The 25,328-nt window shown below is 36.4% G+C and overlaps 2 protein-coding genes across 17 annotated transcripts in view; both read left to right on the top strand.

The window, feature by feature from the left end:
* svila (supervillin a) overlaps positions 1 to 10,288 on the top strand; it is a 67,473-nt gene extending 57,185 nt beyond the window's left edge. For 12 of the 15 annotated variants that reach the window (XM_058793040.1, XM_058793041.1, XM_058793035.1 and 9 more), the window contains 16 exons: positions 427 to 574; positions 719 to 864; positions 1,226 to 1,401; positions 1,755 to 1,902; positions 2,005 to 2,198; positions 2,280 to 2,362; positions 2,776 to 2,924; positions 3,212 to 3,317; positions 3,439 to 3,646; positions 3,732 to 3,865; positions 4,895 to 5,050; positions 5,287 to 5,430; positions 6,336 to 6,457; positions 6,542 to 6,697; positions 7,061 to 7,081; positions 9,412 to 10,288. In XM_058793040.1, coding sequence (XP_058649023.1) covers positions 427 to 574; positions 719 to 864; positions 1,226 to 1,401; positions 1,755 to 1,902; positions 2,005 to 2,198; positions 2,280 to 2,362; positions 2,776 to 2,924; positions 3,212 to 3,317; positions 3,439 to 3,646; positions 3,732 to 3,865; positions 4,895 to 5,050; positions 5,287 to 5,430; positions 6,336 to 6,457; positions 6,542 to 6,697; positions 7,061 to 7,081; positions 9,412 to 9,498 — 2,178 coding nt within the window. In that variant the 3' untranslated portion in view covers positions 9,499 to 10,288. Of the gene's footprint in view, positions 1 to 426; positions 575 to 718; positions 865 to 1,225; positions 1,402 to 1,754; positions 1,903 to 2,004; positions 2,199 to 2,279; positions 2,363 to 2,775; positions 2,925 to 3,211; positions 3,318 to 3,438; positions 3,647 to 3,731; positions 3,866 to 4,894; positions 5,051 to 5,286; positions 5,431 to 6,335; positions 6,458 to 6,541; positions 6,698 to 7,019; positions 7,082 to 9,411 lie in introns of all 15 variants that reach the window. The other 3 variants (XM_058793032.1, XM_058793044.1, XR_009273619.1) reach the window with 2 other exon arrangements.
* A 2,616-nt stretch (positions 10,289 to 12,904) lies between these two features.
* psme4b (proteasome activator subunit 4b) overlaps positions 12,905 to 25,328 on the top strand; it is a 33,149-nt gene continuing 20,725 nt past the window's right edge. Inside the window, exons 1-9 of one of the 2 annotated variants that reach the window (XM_058793632.1) lie at positions 12,905 to 13,431; positions 15,487 to 15,627; positions 15,997 to 16,113; positions 17,583 to 17,636; positions 23,753 to 23,797; positions 24,131 to 24,280; positions 24,409 to 24,472; positions 24,570 to 24,644; positions 25,137 to 25,259. In XM_058793632.1, the coding sequence (XP_058649615.1) occupies positions 13,235 to 13,431; positions 15,487 to 15,627; positions 15,997 to 16,113; positions 17,583 to 17,636; positions 23,753 to 23,797; positions 24,131 to 24,280; positions 24,409 to 24,472; positions 24,570 to 24,644; positions 25,137 to 25,259 (966 nt within the window). In that variant the 5' untranslated portion in view covers positions 12,905 to 13,234. The remainder of the gene's footprint in view (positions 13,432 to 15,486; positions 15,628 to 15,996; positions 16,114 to 17,582; positions 17,637 to 23,752; positions 23,798 to 24,130; positions 24,281 to 24,408; positions 24,473 to 24,569; positions 24,645 to 25,136; positions 25,260 to 25,328) is intronic. The other variant, XM_058793633.1, reaches the window with a different exon arrangement.

Raw genomic sequence — 25,328 nt, 5'->3', positions numbered from 1 at the left:
GCTATAATGGTTTGTTTAGAAAAGAGGCATGTCCAAATATACCCAAAAGCCTATAATTTCTAAATGAAAACTTCACCAAACTATGTGAGCACATGCAGCAGACGATTCTAAACAAGCATGCAAAGTTTTATGGAGATCGGACTATAGGTGGCAATATAACAGTTATAAATTTTAATGAACATAATTCTATGGTAAATTACCTGTAATTGACAATTCTCTTTTTAATCATCAGTTTAGCTAGCTACAGGCTTGTTAAATAATACACAATGTCTTTTTCCTTATGTGCTTAAATGTCTTAAAGAGCTTGAACCCCGGTAATTGATGCTTGCAGCTATATATATATATATATATATATATATAAAATATATTTTAATTGAATAATTAAGCGAGCATATGTGTATTTCTATATTATATTCAATCATGCAGGCCGCAGAGTTGGCTATGTTCATTCAGACCAAGCATGACCTGGGATGCAGAGCCTCGTATGTGCAGACCATTGAGGAAGGTGCCAACACTCACACTCCTGCTGCCAAAGAGTTTTGGAAGATTCTTGGTGGCCAAGCCGGTTATCAAGGTAAACTAATCTGTAATTCCTTCTGTTGAAGGATGAGTGTTTGAACATCTGTTTTTTGTACACAAGCATAATATGCTGATGTTAGAGCAGTTTACCACTTTACTTACCACAGTCCCTGTTAATACGGCCCTCTCTACCCTACAGCCGCTGGCACTCCAGAAGAAGATGAGTTCTATGAGAATGCCGTCGTAGAAACCAACTGTATCTACAGGCTCATGGACGATAAACTTGTTCCTGAAGATGACTACTGGGGTCGAGTTCCTCGCTGCTCCATGCTTAACCCTAAAGAAGTACTTGAAAATACTACATATTTAATATTAGGGATGGTTTGATGACGTGAAATAAGATTTGTTATTTAAACACTTAAACTAGCAATATACAGTATTTTATTCATATTATAAGCGACAGTCTACAAGCTTGCATGCTTGAAGTTGAAAAAAATGGATTGATTGAATTGATTTTAGGGTGTATGGTCATATTTGGTACGATTATCTTTAAATATTAGCCTACTCAGACCAATACCTGACAATTAAATTAAAATAAATTTAATTCAGTTCAATTATGAATATATTGTACATCTGCTAAACACTCTATGCTAAAGTAAAGCAAATTCAAGTTTAAACCAACTTTTTATTCTTGTTTGACATCTAGGTGCTGGTGTTTGATTTTGGTAGTGAGGTCTACGTATGGCATGGTAAGGCGGTGACGCTGGCACAGAGAAAAGTGGCTTTTCAGCTGGCAAAGCACTTGTGGAATGGCACCTTTGACTACACCAACTGTGATATTAATCCTCTGGACCCTGGAGAGTGCAATGCACTTATACCCAGGTACAAATTGGAGCAGAGTATGTTTGGCTGTGCTAATGCGTACTGTTCCATCATAGATCAAGTTTTGGCACTTGTGACCTTTTAAAGCTCATTCATACAGGCCTTTCAGGTCAGAATTGTGCTACTGTTGCTTCACTTTACTACACCTGTCAAAACAGTAGCTTAGTATCTCAGTGTTCATAAACTGCCAGCAGAATTTCTGAGACCTGATGCATCTCTACTAAAACAAATAAGTGCTGTGTTCCCATCTCATGGTTATGTTTTGTTCTATTCTTATGAAGTTATATACAGATTTGTATAAATGTTTATGAAATTAAAACAATTATCGTCTTTTCTGAATCTGTTATTCATAGGAAAGGCCAGGGACGACCAGACTGGGCTGTGTTTGGCAGGTTAACTCAGCACAATGAGACTATTCTTTTTAAAGAGAAGTTTTTGGACTGGACTGACTCCAAGAAATCCACTAAGAAGAATGGCGACTCGCATGTTGTTGAAAACAAGGTAGACTCGCCCAAAATACTTACTAAATTAGAATTGAATACTTCAGAATACATTTAAAATGTTCCAAAACTTCAAATAAAATTGGTTGCTTAATATCTTTAGGAGCATCGGGGTGGGGAATGTCGGCCATACGATGCGTCACTGATGTTGACAACAGTATGGATGCCAGTCAAGACTGTTCTGGATGGGGTCGATGTTGGACGAGGTTATGGATTGGTGGAAGGTGACGAGGGGCGTAATTTTGAGATCAGCACGTTATCTGTTGATGTCTGGCACATTCTAGAGTTTGACTACAGGTAGGATGGATCATTTATTTGTTAAGGCTATTAAATTAATGGGGTTTCATATACAAACACTCTCTCTCTTGCTTGTTCTAGTCGTCTACCCAAACAGAGCATTGGTCAGTTCCATGAAGGAGACACATATGTGGTCAAATGGAAGTACATGATCAGTACAGCAGGTGAGTTGTGTGTTCAAGGCGTGCATTGTAATGTTGTTTTTGTCAACGAAAATATAAAAATAAAAAGTTTCAGTAATTGAAATAAAATATAGATTTAAGATGGAAAACTCTCGGAACTAACTAAAAAGTTTAAGCACTAAAATTGCTAAAACTGGGAAAAAAATGAAACTAAATGAAAAAAAAGAAATAATAATAATATGCACTAGATTCTTTACTTGCACCTTTTTAATATTTAATGTTAATTTAATTTAAATTAAACCTCCTCTCCATGACCTGATATCATTCCCACTGTGGCCCACCATACAGTCCATCTATAATCAACTGCTCGCAAATGTTAATTTTGTGAAACCACAAGATATAGTGTTTCTGAAAATGTTTGACCATGATCCAAAACTCTCTGCTTTTTTGTACAGTTGGCAAGAGACTGCATTCAGAACGGATCATCGGTCCAGGGAAGGAGAAATGTTGTTATTTCTTCTGGCAGGGTCGCAACTCCACTGTGAATGAAAAGGGAACCTCAGCACTAATGACTGTAGAGCTGGATGAGGAGAGGGGTTCTCAGGTATTCACTATGGATCATCATATACTTTAAAACTCATTTTTAGGATGTTCTTAGGGCTTTTCTGCACTGCTGTTTAAAAGTTTGGGGTTTCTGAATTTTCACATGATCCTTCAAGGATTATTCTAATATGCTGGTTTGATTTTGAAGGAACATTTGTTATTGTAATCAATGTTGGGAAGAGTTGTGATGCTTAATATTTTTGACACGTTTTTCAATATAACAGCAGTTCTTTGAAATGGAAATCTTTTGTAAAAACAAGTCTTTTTAAGATTATGCTTGTTATGCAGGTCCAGGTACAGCAGGGAAAGGAGCCTCCTTGTTTCTTACAGTGCTTCAATGGAGGAATGATTGTTCACGCTGGAAAGAGAGAAGAGGAGGAAGAAAATGCACAAAGTAATCTTTTTTTGCTAGCTTTACCACACATTGTTTATTTTACATAATTTTACATCTTGAAAATCATATTTTGAACAGATTACTTCTTATAGACTTGATTCGATTTCCCTTATTTTTACAGATGACTGGCGCTTATACTGTGTGAGAGGAGAGAAACCCATAGAGGGTCATCTGCTAGAGGTCGTGTGCCATTGCAGCAGTTTACGGTCTCGCATCTCTATGATCCTCCTGAACATCCCAAAAGCCAGCATGTACCTGTGGCATGGCTGCAAAGCACAGACGCACACACGTGATGTGGGTCGTACCGCTGCCAACAAAATCAAAGAGCAGTAAGTCAACTCACACGCAAACAAACCAATAGCACTTAACTTCAAAAAGGTTGCAGACCCCTGACGTTGACTTTCTGGTCTCCAGGTGTCCTCTGGAGGCGGGGCTTCACAGCAGCAGTAAGGTGTCCATCGAGGAGTGTGATGAGGGAGCTGAACCACAGGGCTTCTGGGAGGCCTTGGGAAGAAGAGATCGAAAGGCGTATGACTGCATGCTGCAGGGTGAGCAGAGAAGCATGTGTCTGTGTGTTTGCATGCTGACGTGCAGGTGATTTACAGCAATCCTGCGGGTCCTTAAGATGTCTTAAATTCAGTATGAAAAGTAAAAAGTCTTAAATATATTAAATAGTACAACACAGGTTTTGAGAAATTTCTTGAGAAAATTCTGGCATCATTTGCTCACCCTCAAGTTGGAACTATTCACTTCCTTTAATTATCATTTTAAGAGATCTTACGTTTGGAGACGGAAAAGGAGGAATCGTGATGCAGCCTAATGTGATTATTAAACTAAATGTGAGTGCTGCACATTTCAAAATAAGAGCGCAGTGCAGTTGTGCATTTCACAGGCTCATGGTTTCAGAGGTCAGTGCACATTCATGCAAAGCCATTGCTTATAATCTATTAGCAATTTTTACTTTATAGTGTTTGTTTTTAATATATTGTAGATGTAGATATTGTATTTTATCTCCCTTGTTTTTTTTTGAATGAGCAGCTGTTAGTAATGACGTATATACATTTCAAAATAAGAGTCTCAACTTCCAAAAATCTAGCATTATGCATACATATTTTCCTGGATATTATTGCTGTATTGGTTACACAATAAACTGTATCCAACATTTAGTTCAATATAAACTCTTACCTCTTCTTTCTGGGCTACACTATGACAGGAAGATGAAAACTAACATTGTCACATTCAATATATAGATTATTTTTTTTATCAGCACAGTCTTTTTATTGTCTTTCTTTTAAACACATTATTAGCAAAATCCAGCATTGATCAAGCTCTAATTCGAATGTACAGATATATTAGTACATAAACCAAGTTTAATACATAAGTACTGTATATATTAAATAAAACATAACTATATTAAACTTACCCTGTTTTGTGGTTGAATATGTACCTGTTTACATTAAAGATATGTGATTTATTTTGAGATTGTTTGAATTTGCTCTAAATGGACATATAGTATTATTTTTATTTGTACATGTCTTAAAAAGATTCTGTGGATTGTGTTTTGTCATTTTTCTCAGATCCGGGAAAGTTCAACTTCACTCCCCGGCTGTTCCAGTTAAGCAGCACTTCAGGAGAGTTTGTGGCAGTAGAGTTTGTGTATCCATCTAGGGAACCAAATTTGGTCAACTCGATGCCTTTCCTACAGGAGGATTTGTATACAGCTACTCAGCCAGGTGCTTGACATATTCGTGTTCACTAAACACTGTTAAGAGTGCTGTCTGATGTAACTTGTTAACTTGCACTGTTAGGTATTCTGGGTGGGTGTCAGTTACACTTTAATTAGGCTTTTCTACGCTCATTTCATGCATAATGTATTAAGGAAATTTGATTCTTCACACGCATTTAAAAATCATGAGGTATGTCTGTGGCAGTGTCATGATGTCTCTACTTGTGCTTGATTTTATTTTAGCCCTGTTTTTGGTGGATAATCACCATGAAGTGTACCTATGGCAGGGCTGGTGGCCTCAGGACAGTGAGAGCACGGGATCAGCTCGCATACGATGGGACTCTGACAGGAAGTGTGCCATGGAAACAGTACTCCAATATAGCAAAGGTGACTTAAAAAGACACACCAGTCATTAATGATGTTAGGGAAGACACAAGAATGATATTGTTTATTAAAGCATGACTTTCTAGCAGCTCCCTGTTTAAACTACTTAGAGGTGGGCAAAATGACAACAATAAGATAAAGATTTTGACTGAAAATTACTTATATTGTTGAAAAGATTTTGGTTGATAATTAATGTTCAACCACAGTGCTAAACAACATAATATAGTAAGGAAATCGGAGATATTTAATTTGAAGTTAATTCATATTAAAACCCTTTTGCCCGATTTCACAGACAAGTCTTATTTCCAAACAAAAATGCATGTTTGAGCTGTCTTAACTACAACACCTGATCATATTTTCATAATACTTTTTGAGAGTTGCTTACTCTCCCTTGGAACAAAACCAACCAATATTTAATTCTATTAATAGAACAATACCAGCCAATATTTGAATCCCAAATTAAATCTGTTCATCCTATAAAGCGGTCATATAAAAAATAAAAGACTTCACAAAACTGCTCGATTCATATGGATTCATTTTTTGATGGCTATCATGTCAATAAAAATATCTTAATTTGTGGTTCAAAGATTAACGGAGTGATACAGGTGGACAAGTATGAACAACTTTCTGAAAAGCAGCTATGAAATGATGTGTCTTGTAAAAAGATTTGACTTGCATTTGATAAATTTGACTTTACTTAATATCGTTTTGAAATGAATTTCTCTTGAACATATATGTGCATGCTTTTATAACATACAAAGCTGCTGTGCTCATGGGGATGTAAACTCAAATCCGAACTGTATTATTTCCTAGTCAAAATGTTGGGGTTTTTTTGTACAATTTATATTATATTTTTTATTGTGATTTAATATTCTGACAATAGCATCACTTTTCTTTTGTTTTTATAGAAAAAAATGAGAAAAAAACTCCCAAATCATACCTGATCCACGCAGGACTTGAGCCTCTTACTTTCACTAATATGTTTCCCAGCTGGGAACACAGAGAGGACATCGCTGACATCACAGAGAAGGTGAGAGAGACCGTTTAATCCACATACCATGTTTGTGTTATAAGAATATGGTTTAAAGATTTGGTTGTTTTCTGTGATTTATAGGAGGCTGAAGTATGTCATCAGATCATTCTGGTTGAAGACGTCTTGACTAGACTCTGCAAGACCACTTACCCACTTGCTGATCTTCAAGCCCGTCCACTACCAGAAGGAGTTGACCCTCTAAATCTTGAGATCTACCTTTCAGATGAGGACTTTGAGGTGAGAAAAACACATTAACAGTTAAGTTTCATTAGTTGTGCAAAAAAGCCTAACTTTATAATTATGGATGATTGAAAGTATTGTATGATTTTGAGACATTGGACAGGGACATTACTGAAGTGTATCTGTACTGTAACATCTGTCTGCCTGTGTGTGCTCATGTTCTGTCTTTCAAGTACTATTTACTTTTATTTTGCCTTTTTTTTTTACCCTTCATCTATTTCATGTTTCTCCTTCTGCTCCCACTATGTCATCTTAAAGCAGCCTCTCTTAACCTGTCTCTCCCTGCATCTTTCTGCTTTTCCCCTTTTTGCTGGTGTAGTCTTGCGTCTGATGAGGTTAATTTTTCCCTTCACATGCCAGGGTGTAGGGGCTTCTGGGAAGGTGAGTTTTGTTTCATGAGGAACACTGGTGTTTTCCCACTAATGCTGCATCCTCACTGTGTGAACTGCATCACCATGTGCTTGTGTATCACATGCCATGGCACAAACCACTTAGTATCTAGCAGCGTGTGGGTCACTGTTTACCACTGTTATCTCACTGATACTCTAGGTCTCACATATGGGGTTGAATTTTTCTTGGGCGTACACTATGGTTCAAAGGTTTGGGGTCATTTAAGATTTATTTTTTTTATTTTTTTTGAATACTTTTTTCCAGCAAAAATGTGTTCAATTGATCAAATGGACCACAAAAACAGTCTTAAGTGTCCATTTTTCAAAATTGAGATTTATACATCATCTGAAAGCTGAATAAATAAGCTTTCCATTGATGGATGGTTTTTTAGGATCGGACCAAATTTGGCCAAGATACAACTTGCCTTTATCGCCTTTAAAGTTGTCCAAATGAAGTTCTTAGCAATGCATATTACAAATCAAAAATGAAGTTTTGATTCATTTATGGTAAGAAATTTACAAAATATCTTCGTGGAACTTGATCTTTATTTGATATCCTAATGATTTTTGGCATAAAAGGAAAAATTTATAATTTTGACCCATACAATGTATTTTTGGCTATTGCTACAAATATACCCCAGCAACTTAAGACTGGTTTTGTGGTCCAGGGTCACAGATGTGACCAGTAAATACAGTTCTAAAGTTGCAGAGATTTCCATTTCAAATAACTTCCTCTTTTAACTGTCAATTCATCGAGCAGTTCTGAAAAAAAGTATCGGAACAGAACATTTTCAATGGTGTTAATAATAAGAAATGTTTCTTGAGCACCAAATTAGCAGAATAAGTTCTGAAAGATCATGTGACACTAAAGACTGGAGTAATGGCTGCTAAAAATGTAGCTTTGCCATCACAGGGATAAATTACATTTTAGAAATAGTTATTTTAACTTGTAACAATATTACTATTTTTACTGCATTTAAAAAAAATAATAATAAAATGCATCCTTGGCTGGCCTTTAGAATCATACTAACCCCAAACTTGGTTAAAAAAACAAAAACAAATGGTAGTAATTTAGAAATAAAATCTAATAAAATTTGATCCTCCAGTAATTGTTTTCATTTTATGGCCAATAACCAATTTTTCCCTAAAAAATAAATTAATATATATATTTTTTAAATGCTTCATGTGAATTTGAGCATCACAACAACATGATGTACAGTATAAAAAATATTAATTTTGATAAGATTCAATATTATTTAAATTATTTTAACTTTGAGTGTTATATGATGACAAAGGTCATGTAAATGTTAAAAAAGGGGAAATGAGCATGAGCAATTAAAAATTAGTGCTGTCAAACTGCTTATACTGTGTGTGTATATACATACATACATACATACATACATACACACACACACATACACACACACATACACACACACATACACACACACACACACACACACGTTTCACTATCCTTGTGGGGACATTCATAGGCGTAATGGTTTTTATACTGTACTTACTGTATGTGCTATTGCCCTACACCAACCCTACACCTAAACCTACCCCTTACAGGAGACTTTCTGCATTTTTAGATTTTCAAAAAACTTAATTCTGTGTGATTTATTAGCTTGTTTGCCCATGGGGACCTCAATTTAGGTCCCCACTGTGACACGAGTCCCCATGAGTCTGTGTGTATTCAGGTTTAAGTCCCCACCTGAATAGAAAAACAAGTACACACACACACACACACACACACACACACATACATATATATACACATACAGTATATATTTTGAAAATATTTACATGTATATATTCATATAATTTATATTATATATAAATATTTAAAATATAAACATGTTTTTCCTAAATATATACATGCATGTGTGTGTATTTATATATACATAATTAATGTACACAGTACACACACATATATTATGTAAACAAACTTTTATTTTGGATGGGATTTAATCGTTTGACAGCACTAATAAAAATATTCAACATTGACTGATACCTGCAAATTAAAAAAAAAAAAATCTAATATCAGTTTATAACAGAATATGGCTCAGGTAAATTGTGCATCCATAATTTAAATACTTTGTATTCTAATGTTGTTTACATTTTTTGGATTGGTGAATGGCAGTGACCAATATCCTACAGCTCTTGTGTGTGTGTGTGTGTGTGTGTGTGTGTGTGTGTGATCATTCATCCATTTTGTTCAGCACCTCAGAGTCTTGAGTATATGATTAACACTTGTATGTCACCTGCATGCGTTGTTAAATCCATGTACTTAGTTATATATGTGTTGTATGTTCTCTACAGAAAGCATTGGAAATGACAAGAAGTGAATATGAGGCACTGCCAGGGTGGAAGCAAGTGAATGTGAAGAAAGCCAAAGGACTGTTTTAAAGGAACTGCTGATTGGGATTGAATCTGAGGTGGAGACCTTGTCATTCCTTTTGATCCGGACAGAACAAACGCAAGTGAAGATCTTCCTGTGTCAAACCACACAGGGAGGTCAAAAGGGGCTGGATGAAGGAGAATAGACACTGATGGGCAGGGGTTTAGCAGCCTCTTGTAGCACATTTCTCTCCCATTTTCTCCTCTTTTTTTTTTTTTTTTTTTGTTTTTATCAGTGAATTAGCAAGATTTGTTTTCTTGTTGAATGTTTTGATTGCTCCCCAGCATCTTTTCTTCCCATTGTTCTGCATTGTTGTCCACATAAAGCCAGTCACCGTTCAACATGCACAAGGCAGCCCTCATGCACTGCTCAGCTTTATATAGAGACCTAATAAATGAAAAAATGCCTTTTAGTTATGATCTAATTGTAAGAAAGCTCAAAAGAGCACTTTATGTAAGTACGTTCATACCTGCTCTCATAAATGGCCTCAAGATGTGTTTAAACCTTCCAGATAGATGCTTGAACTTGAGAACCCTATATATATATATATATATATATATATGTGTGTGTGTGTGTGTGCGTGTGTGCGTGCACATGGGAGAGTGTGTCTCTCTTCAAACAGGATTGAATGAAACTGTGGAATAAGAGAAAATCTCTTTCTATTCTGCATTGTATAGTGCCTTGCCTTCATGTACAGTTTATATAAAGACAGATGCTAGTCTGCATTTTGAAGACATTTGTGATATAAATAAATAAATAATGGTGCAAATAAACACTGAATAATGTAGATAATGAAAATCTTGTCTGGTGCTTTGTTTGCAATCAGTTTTTTATCGTATGTTTTGAAATCAAACTCATAAAATCACAATTATACTCTGTATTTTTTTGAGGGTTTTAGCACTGCATGTATGATTTTGATTTGGCAGTTTTGTTTGACATGCCGTGTCCCAATCCGCATGTTATTAGTCTTAAATGGTATTCGAAATTAGAATTAGTGTGCCTCGAATCGCAGTAGGTTGAAAAGTGTCCTACAGGTTCATTATTTTCAGTGAAAACTCAAAGTGCAGATTCATGCACCATAAATATATGAAACAAACCATATTTTGAACTTTAGCGGATAAACTTGAAGTTTCTCGAAGGAACGCAGGGTTGAGGCTTGTATCAAATTTGAACCCATTTCAAAGATTAAAAAAAAAAAAAGTCCATAAAAACATTAGAGCAACAGAGGGCGCTGTTGTTCCACAAGTGAATTTGTATTGCATCATCCCAGAATGTCCTATCATAAGGCAAACAGAGTAAAATGTCTGAATATACATTTGCATTATCTTTTCTTTTCTTTTTTTTCCTTTTTTCTCTTCATCTTGCCATATTTCTGTATATATTCATAATTCACAAAAATAAAATAAAAATACATAAAATGCCTTTTGTATCTATTAATCTTTGCTCTAACACAGTTCTTATTCTAGGAATACCTATGATAAATGACAAAAACTGAAAGTACAAAAAACAAATGAGCACTGCCATAAGTCCACAAGAGCACAATTAGGACACCGGGAGTGGAGGCTTTGAACTTGTCAGGTCAAGCAGGATTTATAAGTCACATGATCCAATCAAACTCAGGGCTAAAAATGTTGTATGGCCAAGGAGCCGCTTCCTGTCTCTTCGACTGAGGATTGAGGACATACCTACATCTCAAACAACAACTCAGATGCAAATGTACAACCATTGTAGACTAACCATAGTGTACAATAGCCATTGTTGCAATTCGTATGAACACGTTTGATAGCAACATTAACATGCATTTTGCATGCATATTGGCAAAGTGTAATTGACTTCAAATGGTAACTCAGAGGGGCCTAAAAATAGCATGTAAATATTCTGTTACATGATATGCATTCAATTACTAGTCATTTCAGGTGATCTATTCTCTGTTACAACTGACATAGCACCATATTTTAGAGACTGGCAACAGGGCCTGGTTAATCCAGGATCTCATTAACAATACCCATGATCAGGGCAGACAAATCTGCTTTACCTGGAATGGAATAAACCTCCAGGCAAAGAATCTGATTGGCTGAATAGTAAAAGGTCACTGCGTCTGATTAGCTGGAATTTCTATACTGAATTTCCTATTGGTTGGAAAAGACGTAGGGTGTGTGACTGATAGGTAATAAATGACCTTGAGGAACCTATCGAGCAAGGAGCTGTGGGAATGTAGTGTACTTTTATTTTCTCTGCCATGAATCTGCTCATTTTGCATTGACCTGGAGGTCTCTGTCAAGATTAAATATCTGTGAGAAACTGGAAATCACTTGAGAGCTGAACACAACATGAAACATGAGAAAAACTGAATTAAACTGTTGGACTAAAGGCCCATTGAGCTACAGAAATGCACACATCTTTGTAGAACTGAGAGCCGCTGAAGGGTGACTACACAGAAAACTCTTCCCGTCTTCTGCCGTGACAGTAGGTCAAGTGAATTGTAGTGCACTCGGTCAGTACACAAGGAAGGAAGCAAAGCGGATTTAAGTTATCTCGTTAGTATCATCGCCTCGGATAAACCGTTTAAACAACGTAAAGGGCCCTATATACAAAACAAAGCTCACATCATGCGGATGTTCTCAGCATTTCTGTTAAAGGACATGTTCATTTTAGAAAACGAGCAAGAAAAGAGAAGGTTTTCCCAGCTAACTAAAGTGACACACTCAAAAACTTTAGAGCTTTTTAAATGATTCATGCTTACATATATATACTATATATTATATACTATGAGCTAACTGCAAAAACTCACATTCCAATACCAAAACTCCAAGGACTATGATCCCTTTTAGCATCCTCTTCACTGATATGTATGTAAAATAAATAAATAAATAGTCATTAATGTTATGTGAATAAAACAATTATAAAATTAGATATTACTAAGACATTATAAACACAACATGTTGTTTGCAACTTAAATAAATGGCTTTCATATTGGCTTTATACTAAAAACCAAAAGAATTTATTAAAAGGACAAATTCATCTAGTGTCAATTCAAGTTGTCCTAATACAAGAACACATTTTGGAAATGTTGACTAGTGTACATACATACATACATACATACAACAAATACAACAAAATTATATATATATAATAATTATATAAATAATAAATATATATATATATATAGCCTACATTATTTTATTTATTGTTTTGCATTTTATTTTACACTTGAATTGACAAATTTATTTAGTGTTAACTTTCAAATTTTAACGTTACATTTATTATTTTATTTTATTTTTACGCTTTTGACATTTTTAACGGACCCGCTAGCAGCTCAATGCACCTCCCGTTTGACAACATCGCTAACGGGCCATGTTGTTATTGCTGAATGTGCAGGTGAACACCGGTAGGGGGCGCGCCGCTTACGGCTCATTGTTGCATCCGCCGGTGTGTGTGCATGCGTGCTTGTGTGTATGTGAGTGTGTGTCTGTCCGTGTGACTCGTAATATGTGTCAAGAGAGTGAGGGGGACTTCTCTATGTAGGTGACTGAAGCTAATGTGTTTAACACCAGAGGTCAGAAAGACAGAAATTTGTCGAAGTAACAAGTTTTGATCTGAAACCTACTCCACAACACCGGCACATATGCGAAAGTAGCGGATTTTGTGAATAAAGCAAAGATTTGTCAAGCGAACTTCTGTCAAGAGGGGAAGGAAATAAGCCGGACACGTCAGAAGAGGATATTTATTTTTGGAAATCGTAATATGAAAAAGGAGCAGGCCGAGATATTAGGTTTTGTCCCTCAGAAAGAGATCGTCTACAACAAACTTCTCCCGTACGCAGACAAACTAGACCGCGAATCCAATGACATTTTGGCCCAGATTAAAGGGAACTTGGGTCGAGCTGTCCAGCTCCGTGAGTTATGGCCCGGAGTTTTACTTTGGACTCGGAAACTCTCCACGTAAGTACAATTGAGTCTGTTTTTATTAATAAACAGCAGCGAGAGCTGAATGACTCAGGTAGCTAGTAGCCGTTAGCTCGCGAGCTAAAAGCTAAGCGCTACATGAGTCACTCAGCTGTCCTTGCTCATATGTAAACATCACATATCGATCTGCTAGTACTCTATGATGACCTTTCATAATTTCGAGAGTAATATTACTTCGGTCTGGTTCGTCAGCGTGGCTTCAGTCGGTAAAATGCAGGAAATGCAGGACCGTTATAAGCTCATTTCTAAGCTAATCAGCTAACGGAGGCTACCATTAGTGCTGGATAAGCAGCTGCCACATGCATCACTGCAACTAGTGGTTCAGACATGGAGTCCTTAAAAAGGCATTTTACTTGGAGGAGACTGCTTAAATATTTGCTTCATGTCTTTATGGTTTGCCTTATTCATTTCAATCAATTTTAGTATGTTTCTTATTGGCACTTCAAAGTGATTCATGATTTTTTTTTTTTTTTTTGACCATGTTGTATAACAGACACTTGCACATGTATATTAGACCTTATTTATGGGTACAAGGGGTTATTGTTCTATTCAGATACTTAAGTTTTATGATGCATTATTTAATGACATTTAAAAAGTCTTATATAAGTTCATGCTGCATAACATGTTACCTCATGTTATGCAGTTAAGTGTATTACTAGTTGTTTTGACTGCTGTAGAATTTCCGTAGAGTTTGTACTACACTAAATACTTGACAATATCTCTGCTTAAATTGGCAGCGTGTTTACAAACTTAATTCTATTTGGCTTCTTACCTCATCATCAGATTAAATTCAAGGGATTTGTACTCATAGTGGGCATGTTGTGTAGAATTTAATATAATATGAGGTTCAGTGAGAGAGTCATTTGAGCCGATTCAGTGAAGAAGTCAGTGAATTTTTTTCAATTGGTAATAATGTAATAATTGTAGTTGTATGTGTGTGTTTACAAGTGTGTGTGTGTGTGTGTGTTTAAAGGACTGTGTTTACAGATGTGTGCGCGGGTTTACAGTATATACTCTGCTCTCCCATACTGTTTTCAGGGGTACAGTTTAATAGTTGCAGAGGAATCTCTGCCAACTTTAAATAAATAAAAAAGACTCAAATGGGAATAAGTCTGAGTTTTTAACATTCAGTTGAATGTTCATAAAGGCTCTCTTATATAATCTATTTTGAGGACCCATTTCACTATTTATGCCATGCAAGCCTGACTCAGCTTTAGTCAGACTCACAGCTCTCTCTGTTTGTCTCATGATCACATGGTGGCCTTCGCACTTACATATTTAGTGATAAGGTCAAAAGTTCTCCTACAGATAACTGATGGCCATATATTCTTCCCTCCCAAACTATATATACAGTTGAGGTCAAAAGTTTACGTACACCTTGCAGAATCACACAAAATGCATGTTATTTTTTATTTAGTATTGACCTGAGTCAGATATTTCACATTAAAGGTGTTTACATATAGTCCACAAGAGAAAAAAAATGCCTCCGTTCAAAAGTTTGCATACACTTGACTCTTAATACTGTGTTTTACCTGAATGATCCACAGCTGTTTGTTTTTTTGTGTTTAGTGATAGTGGTTCATGAGTCCCTTCTTTGTCCTGAACAGTTAAACTGTACTAAATACTAAGTACTAAATGAAAAGTAACATGCATTTTGTATGATCCCTCTTATTTTGGTAAAATAATTAGCCTAACATTTTGCAGATTCTGCAAGATGTATGTAAACTTTTGACATCAACTGTATATATATATTCTTCCACCCAGGCTTTCCAAATAGTCACTGTATTATTATTGTATTAAATATTATTATATTTTAATGCTACTTGTTATTTTGGGCTGGTGATGGATGCTCACTTTCATATTTGGTGGTGTATTATTGCTTTATTGTGTTGATGTAAATGAAAGAAAAATTTGTTTTAGAAAAATGGTGTGCAATCTCTAGACTTATAGACTACGCAAGTTTTGGTTGAGTGAATCATGCTGTTTCGCTCCTGCTCTTACCACTCTGACATGATCTCTGCTCTTTTATAGGTACCTTCGGCTGTACGGGAGAAAGTTCAGCAAGGAGGACCATGTGCTCTTCATCAAGCTTCTGTACGAGCTGGTCAACATCCCCAAGCTGGACATCAGTATGATGCAGAGCTTTGCACGACTCCTCATCAACTTACTGAAGTACGCAGAAGTGTCCCCGTCAAACACCTGACCATTGCCACACATTTGAGAATTACACAGTAGATTTCTTGTTGGATGATTAAAAAGTTTATTTACGTGAATGAATGATTAATTGTTCAAAATAATTTTAACTAATTGCATATATAAAAAGCTAAATATCAAAATAAAACATGGTAATTCAAACAAAATCAAGGTAATTCAAAGTTTGCTGTTATTATGTGAGAATATGTTGTTATTTCCATATAATTGAACACAAGGCCTTGGCTATGATTAATGCATTATTATTAGTATTATTATTAATGATAATATATAATTATAATTTGTTATAAATCCTAATGTTTCTGAACACACTTTTTTTTTAACATACAGGAAGAAAGAACTGCTGTCCCGGGATGACTTGGAATTGCCTTGGAGGCCTTTGTACGATCTCTATGAGAGTATCCTGTACTCAAAAACTGAGCATCTCGGTCTTAACTGGTTTCCAAAGTAGGCCTCATGCTCTTTTCATCTTTCTACCTATCTCTGCTGTAAATCTCACTGATTCTAGTTTGTTGTGAACTATGGAAAAAATTCTAAACAAAATCTTCCATGTGACTGCATGCTATGTTTTATAATCGCATGGAACCTGATGATCATGCTCTGCTGACTTTAAATTGCCATCATTCACAAAGTTTTACGCACTGTTTTAAAGCTCTAGTTAATTTGATTATGCTTTCAGCTACTGTATATACCATATATTTATTATATATTTATAACTAGTTTTACAATATTTAAAGGTCCCCTGAAGTGCTTTTAAACACGCAGCGTTATTCTATGTGGTGGCTACGTAATTTCAACTGAAACAGGAAGATATCGATAAGATATCGGACATATCGAGCAGCCCCGCCCCCTTTTTAAAATAGCCAATAGCGTTTATATCTGCTCAGGCCAGAGCCGTACTTGAGATCGGTAAAGCCGCATTTGACAGCCATAGTCTAATTTGACAACCATACCCATAATCAAGCTGAGGCTGTGTAGTTTTAAAAATGTTTAATATATGCAGACTCGCGCATATGATCCGCTCCGTGCGATCGCGTCTCTAGACCGGAGCCAAAGTCCGGATCAGACATTGCGCGCTGCCATGGTTCGCGTGACACAACGTAAAACCAGACCTCATTTGCCCCATTCGAAAGCATATTTACACTGTCTGAATCGTTCCCTATCGCATACATTGTACACTTCGTGCTATTCACTGTACAGGAAATACTACACTGTGAACAATTGACCGGCTTCAGCATCTATTTGTAGTGTAGGGGGCGGGTGCTTTGGATTCTACAGAGCGTTTGATTGTTCTGAAGATTTGATGAGAAGCTGAAGTACGATGTGACGTCGTTGATCCGTTTTGGCAGAAGTGACAACTGCAAGCTTTGAATGCTTATATCTTCTAAATGCGAATATTGTCACTGTTTTGGAGCACACTGCCTTATAGATAACCTTAAGACTAACATATTGATACTAACCCAAAAAGACTTTAATTTTGATTTCTGGGGGGCCTTTAAACCCATTCAATAGATTTCCCTCCCAAAATCAGCACAGAAAATATGAAATTAAGTCTTCAGTTTCTTTGTGGGCCTGTTCATGACATATTTCTGTATGGTGAACACACATATGACATATGATTCATTGTACAGGGCGAGGTGAGGTTTAAGGGAGTAAAAAAATTGTCAGTGCCAAGATTGGTTCATGGAAACGAAGGACCCTGACGTGCTGCCTAAGATTTAGCAATTTGCTTTATCTTGTTTTATTTTTGTCTTCCCACATTTCAGGCCTTTTACTGAGCACTCTTGTAACACAACCATTCCTATTTAACAACCCCGGAATTCTAAGAAGAACCTATTAAACAATTACAACTGTGAGATTGATGTTATTGGTATGTCTAGCACTGGCTTATGCATTTTTCCTTTTCTCACATTCAGTTATCGAGCAGAAGCCTCAACTAAACAAAAATTGCTTAGTATTGTGCGCAAGCGGTAAGCACAGCCCATGTTTTACATGTTGCACTGTACCTTTCCAAGGGCAGCCGCTTATATTTATTTGCATGTGTCCAAAATGAAAAGCAAATCAACAATCTAAATGAAAATCCCACCACAGCTTACACCTGCATTTGTATTCATAATCTTTGTTTCTGTAGTAGCCTAGTCGAATCCACTTAATAACATGCTTCATAAACACATCAGGAAATGGTGCTCCTTTTAAAGTTTCTAATATTTCATCTTTGTCTGTCAAACACAATTCCTGGATGCTCAGAGGTGTCAGTCAGCTCTTATATTTAGGCTAAGAACTCTCCTGACAAACTACAACAGCACAATGACAAAACAATTTGTTGTAAGTAACTGTTCTGCAGCATACCTCCTCCAGGAATGGGATAGACTCATCGCTGTGACTTCATTCTCTTTATCTAAGAATCCTTTGTTTGATTGTTCTTACAGGTGGGCGAAGGGTTTATATTAAAAAAGTTACTAATCAAAGCTGTGTTTTCCAAAAAGCATCATAAGCATATAGAGTGCAGCAGACGTGTTCTGGAAGTTCAAAACTACGTTCATTTTCTCCATAGGGAAATAATTGAGAGGTTGTAAATTGTTGGTGTACTTTTGTTGAAACCATTCGTTTGCATGATTTCAACTGATTTTTAAAGGTACACTGCTTAACTCTTACTAAACAAAGCTGCACGCATCTTGCAGAACAACAATGTAGCCTGGAGCATACATGTATACAGTCATGGCCAAAAATATCGGCACCCTTGGTAAATATGATCAAAGAAGGCTGTGAAAATTAATCTGCATAGTTAATCCTTTTGATCTTTTATTAAAAAAAATTCACAAAAATCTAACCTTTCATTGGATAATAATAATTTTAAATGGGGGGGAAATATCATTATGAAATAAACGTTTTTCTCTACTACACGTTGGCCCTTTTATTCAATACTTTTTGAAACCTCCATATGCCAGTTTAACAGCTCTAAATTTTCTCCTATAATGCCTGATGAGGAGAACACCTGACAAGAGATCAGAGACCATTCCTTCATCCTTCTCTTCAGTTCACCCCACTCATTTTCTATAGGGTTCAGGTCAGAGGACTGGAATGGCCAAAGCAGAAGCTTGGTTTTATGCTTGTTTTGAGGTTTGTGTTTGTATTATTGTACGGTTGGAAGATCCAAACATGGCCCATTATAAGATTTCTAACAGTGTCAGTCACTTATTGATTTGTTTGATCTGTAGGTATTTGATAGAATCCATGATGCCATGTGTCTAAACAAGATGTCCAGGACCTCCAGCAGAAATATAGGCCCACACCCATCTTGAGTGTTTGCTGCTAAAAAACTCATTTTTTTTTTAGTTTTATCTGACCATAGAAGCCAGTCCCATTTGACGTTCCAGTCGTGTCTGATAACTGAATATGCTGGAGTTTGTTTTTGGTTGAGCGAGGAGAATTTCTCTTGAATCCCTCCCGAATAACATGTGGTGATGTAGGTGCTGTTTGACAATTTTTCTTTTTAAGGTTTTCTGACCCCGAGACTCAACTATTTTCTGCAATTCTCCAGCTGTGGTCCTTGGAGAGTCTTCAGCCACTCAAACTCTCCTACTCGTCGTGCATTAGGACGATATAGACACACGTCCTCTTCCAGGCAGTTTCGTAACATTTTATGTTGATTGGAAATTCTTAATTATTGCCCTGATGGTGGAAATGGAAATTTTCACTGTTCTAGCTCTTTTCTTAAAGCCACTCCACTAATTTGTGAAGCTCAATTATCTTTGCTGCACATAAGAAATATATTCTTTGGTTTTTCTTGTTGTGATGGATAGTTAAGGGAATTTATATTTATATTTCTGTGAAACAGGAAGCCATGGCTGGATAATGTCATGTTCATAATCACCCTGGAGTGCTCAAAATTGCGAATATGAATGGGAATATACTTCAGAGATATTTTACTCATAAGAATTTCTAGAGGTGCCAATAATTGTGTCCAACGTGTATTTGAGAAAAACGTTTATTTCATAATGATATTTCCCCCCATTTTAAATTCTTATTATCCAATGAAAGGTTAGATTTTTGTGAATTATTTTTAAATAAAAGATCAAAAGGTTTAACAATGCAGATTAATTTTCACAGCCGCCTTTGATCATATGTACCAAGGGTGCATACATACACAATATGAAAATATATATATATATATATATATATATATATATATATATATATATATATATATATATATATATATATATATATATATATATATATTCTTATAAAATGTTGTTTTTATAGATAAAATCAACAACTTCAAAATTATAATATCGCTTTAATAAAGTTTTTTTTTTTTTTTAATTCCTATGGGACAAAAATGTATTACACATATTTTCTGAACCAACGCTACTGAAAAAGTGAGCATGCACTGTTGCACTCTATAGATTGTAGTGACCACTTGTACAAATTGCATAGTGGGATAGTTCACCTAAAAACACAAAATAAGATATTTTGAAGGTTGAGAAGCAAACAACATTGGAGCCCAGTGACTCCTATTCTGTGGACAAAAAAATACTGAGACAATTCTCAGAGAAAATATCTTTGTTTGGATTCCACAAAAGCAGGAAAGTCATAAATATGAATGATGTGAAGGTGAGAAAATGATGATTGAATTTAATTTAGAGTGGACTATCCCTTTAAGCTCACAGCGCTTTTGGGAAACACAGTGTAGTCTGTTGTCAGTCCTGTTTCTTTTAGGTCAGGCTGTATATGTGGGTCGGATCACTTTGGCTCACTGATTTAGAGGGCAAGGTCACCCAACTTTTGCCAATTTTTCCCTTGGGTTCTGGTATCATTGTGTTCTATTTTAATCTTGCCTGAACTGAGAGAGTGCTGAATGTGGAAGGTGTTTGTTTACACTTGTACCAAGAGGAAGATCAACAGCTGCTGTGTCTTGCTAAGTTTCGCTGGGCTGTATTTTTAGAACTGGGGATGTACAAGACAACATATTTTAATTATTAACTAGTCAGTGGGTTATCTGAACAACTAGTTGACAGGCCTATTTTAAAGGGATATATTCCCCCCAAAATGAAATCCCACCATGTCATTGCAAACCTTTATGACTGACTTCTGCGGAACACAAAAGAAGATATTTTGAAGAACGTTGAAAACCAAACAACACTGGAGCCCATTGACTTCCATATATATAAAAAAAAAAACACATATCTCAAAATATCTATTATGTTCCACAATAGAAAGAAAGTCATGAATTTTGGAATGATAAATAGAATATTCATATTTGAATGAACTGTCCTTTTAAGTAAGCCTTGAACGATCAGGATCAGTAGACCCCAGTCAGATGTGTTTTAAGGGGCTTAATTTAGTGTTCTTGCATTCAAAAAAACTAGCTGGATTGACCATATCAGAATGGAACAGAATGCAGGTTGAATAAATCATAACTTCACACAATATGTAAAAAATGTTGCAGAAGAGTTAAAATGGCACAGAATGATTTATAGAGCCCTTCAATAGCATTATTTGATAGAAATCTAATAAATGGTTTGGCCGAATATACATTTTATAGTAAATCACTGTCATAGTCCTCAAAAAAATGCTGTGAGCACCACAGCCAAAAATTAACAATTCTTTCATTCATTACTCACCCTCATGTCATTCCAAAACCGGAAGATCTTCATTCATCTTTGGAACATAAATTAAGATTTTTTTGATGAAATCCGAGAGCTTTCTGACCCTGCATAGACCACAACGCAACTACCACGTTCAAGGTCCAGAAAGGTAGTAAGGACTTTGTTAAAGTATTTTCGTAGCTTCCTAAAATTATGTTTGAACCACAGATGTCACACAGACTATTTTAATGATGTCCTTCCTTACTACCTTTCTTGTCCTTGATCGTGTCAGTTGCATCAAAAATATCTTAATTTGCATTACGAAGATGAACAAAGGTCGTAGGGGTTTGGAACGATATCAGGGTGAGTAATTAATGACAGAATTTTCACTTTTGGGAGAATTATCCCTTTAAGGCTAAAATCCTTATCAAATAGTTCATCATCTCTATTTACAGCATTTACTAGTATAATTGTATTCATAAGTCATAATCCACAGCCAGCGGTTTGCACATCTTGGCCAACTTTGACAAGGTAAAAAAAATAAAATAAAATATATATATATATACACAGTGAGGAAAATAAGTATTTGAACACCCTGCTATTTTGCAAGTTCTCCCACTTAGAAATCATGGAGGGGTTTGAAATTGTCATCGTAGGTGCATGTCCACTGTGAGAGACATAATCTAAAAAAAAAAAATCCAGAAATCACAATGTATGATTTTTAACTATTTATTTGTATGATACAGCTGCAAATAAGTATTTGAACACCTGAGAAAATCAATGTTAATATTTGGTACAGTAGCCTTTGTTTGCAATTACAGAGGTCAAAGCGTTTCCTGTAGTTTTTCACCAGGTTTGCACACACTGCAGGAGGGATTTTGGCCCACCTCCACACAGATCTTCTCTAGATCAGTCAGGTTTCTGGCCTGTTGCTGAGAAATACGGAGTTTGAGCTCCCTCAAAGATTCTCTATTGGGTTTAGGTCTGAGACTGGCTAGGCCACGCCAGAACCTTGATATGCTTCTTACAGAGCCACTCCTTGGTTATCCTGGCTGTGTGCTTGGTCATTGTCATGTTGGAAGACCCAGCCTCGACCCATCTTCAATGCTCTAACTGAGGGAAGGAGGTTGTTCCCCAAAATCTCGCAATACATGGCCCCGGTCATCCTCTCCTTAATACAGTGCAGTCGCCCTGTCCCATGTGCAGAAAAACACCCCAAAGCATGATGCTACCACCCCATGCTTCACAGTAGGGATGGTGTTCTTGGGATGGTACTCATCATTCTTCTTCCTCCAAACACGTTTAGTGGAATTATGACCAAAAGTTCTATTTTGGTCTCATCTGACCACATGACTTTCTCCCATGACTCCTCTGGATCATCCAAATGGTCATTGGCAAACTTAAGTCGGGCCTGGACATGTGCTGGTTTAAGCAGGGGAACCTTCCATGCCATGCATGATTTCAAACCATGACGTCTTAGTGTATTACCAACAGTAACCTTGGAAGCGGTGGTCCCAGCTCTTTTCAGGTCATTGACCAGCTCCTCCCGTGTAGTTCTGGGCTGATTTCTCACCTTTCTTAGGATCATTGAGACCCCACGGTGAGATCTTGCATGGAGCCCCAGTCCGAGGGAGATTGACAGTCATGTTTAGCTTCTTCCATTTTCTAATGATTGCTCCAACAGTGGACCTTTTTCACCAAGCTGCTTGGCAATTTCCCGTAGCCCTTTCCAGCCTTGTGGAGGTGTACAATTTTGTCTCTAGTGTCTTTGGACAGCTCTTTGGTCTTAGCCATGTTAGTAGTTGGATTCTTACTGATTGTATGGGGTGGACAGGTGTCTTTATGCAGCTAACGACCTCAAACAGGTGCATCTAATTTAGGATAATAAATGGAGTGGAGGTGGACATTTTAAAGGCAGACTAACAGGTCTTTGAGGGTCAGAATTCTAGCTGATAGACAGGTGTTCAAATACTTATTTGCAGCTGTATCATACAAATAAATAGTTAAAAATCATACATTGTGATTTCTGGATTTTTTTTAGATTATGTCTCTCACAGTGGACATGCACCTCGATGACAATTTCAGACCCTCCATGATTTCTAAGTGGGAGAACTTGCAAAATAGCAGGGTGTTCAAATACTTATTTTCCTCACTGTATATATATATATATATATATATATATATATATATATATATATATATATATTTAGGAGCAGCTTCCTGATTTGAATTGGCTGTAGGTGCAGTGTGACTGTATTCAGCGTTTTTGAGCTCCCTTGTTAAAAGGACCCGAGGAGAACCTGATAACCTGGCATGTTGCACTCATGTGCCCAGGCTCTGGTGTTGGGAAACTCATTTACACTTTCACAAAACACTGTAGTTGGATTTCTGCTTTGCACGTGGTCTAATCGCATCTATTGCTTCAAACTCAAATGAGCCTAGTCTTTCATATTATATTAATGCACTTCCTTTCTTTCCCTTTTTCCTCCCTCTAGCTCAGTGGAGAATGTGTTGAAGACACTAGTCAAGAGCTGCAGACTGTAAGTACTTTCAGTCCTTCGTCATTCACTAATGTGCCTATAAATGTTCGACCCCTTTCACAAAAGAATTGCACATTGTGTTAATCAGCTTTTCGTTGTGCTGTTGAAAGAATCATGTAATCAGGCCGTTGTTAGACAAGCCCACAGCTTTCACACTGAGCCGATTACAGCTCTCTTAACACATTATACTGTTGACCGTTTCATTCATATAACAACCACTTTTCATCATTTTGCAAGAGCTCACGTAATAAATAAACAACCATGGATCTGAGAAAATGACGTGTGATTTGGTTCTCATAATGTTTGTGCGTGTGTCCCCATGTGTGTGCATAGTTATTTCCCTGAGTCAGCCACACAGGAGATGCTTGATGAGTGGCGGCCATTACTGTGCCCGTTTGATGTCACTATGCAGAAGGCCATTGGCTACTTTGAGCTCTTCTTGCCCACCATCATGCCCCCAGAACAGCATGACAAAGGCTTCAAGTAAGACTCTCTTATGCAATTTAGTAATGAAATAAGAGGGTTGCAATCTAAAATAAATTACTCAGTAATCATAAAGTGCAACCAATAAGTCTGACCCAGTGTAATAGGAGGATTTGTGCATGTTTTAGGTTATGGTTTGATGAACTGATGGATCTCTGGGTTTCAGTGCAAAACCTGCCTGCTTGGGAGGGTGTAAGTACTTCTCATTCATGAATTCATTTGTTAAAGTGCTAAATATTATGTCACCATTGGCATTCAATCCTCTGTTAACTCTTGTCTCCTCTTACAGAATTTAATGAATCTTTTTGCACGTCTGGCTAATGACAACATTGGTTATGTGAACTGGGATCCATACATTCCCAAGGTACTTTCCTGCTTATATATGCTGCTGTTCAAAATTTTGGGGTGATGTTTTTGAAACAAGTCTCTTACTAAGGTTGCATTTATTTGGTGAAAAGTACAGTAAAAACAGTAAGATTGTGAATTATTATTATTATTATAATTTAATGTAGCAGTTTTTTTATTTTAATATATTCTAAAATATAATTGAATCTCCTGTCTTCAGTGTCACAGATTCTTTAGAAATCATTCTAATGTGCTGATTTGGTGCTTATGAGACAATTATTATCAATGTTGAAAACAGTTGTGCTGCTTGATATTTTTGTGCATAATTCTTTTCATGATTCTTTGATCAAGAGTAAGTTCAAGAACAGCATTTATTTGAAATCCTTTCTGAAAAGTACCAGATTATTTCCAAAAAAGCTTACTGACCCCAGACTTTTGAACCATAGTGTAGTAGATGATGATCTAAAGACATCAGAGCATTTTATACTGATACTTTGTTGTATTGCTTCAGATCTTCACCAGGATCCTGCGTAGCTTCAATCTTCCTGTTGGCACCAGCCAAATGGTCGTTCCCAGATACTTAACCAACTCCTACGATATCGGTCACGTGGTCCTCTGGATTTCCTCTATGCTTGTAAGTCTCATGAATCACGCTCCTGCTATTATAGGTTAGTTATTAAAGGATGCATTTATTTACAGATCT

This window comes from Onychostoma macrolepis, chromosome 12 (genome assembly GCF_012432095.1).
Source record: "Onychostoma macrolepis isolate SWU-2019 chromosome 12, ASM1243209v1, whole genome shotgun sequence".
Lineage (NCBI taxonomy): Eukaryota > Metazoa > Chordata > Actinopteri > Cypriniformes > Cyprinidae > Onychostoma > Onychostoma macrolepis.
This window is presented reverse-complemented; position numbering and strand designations above follow the sequence as displayed.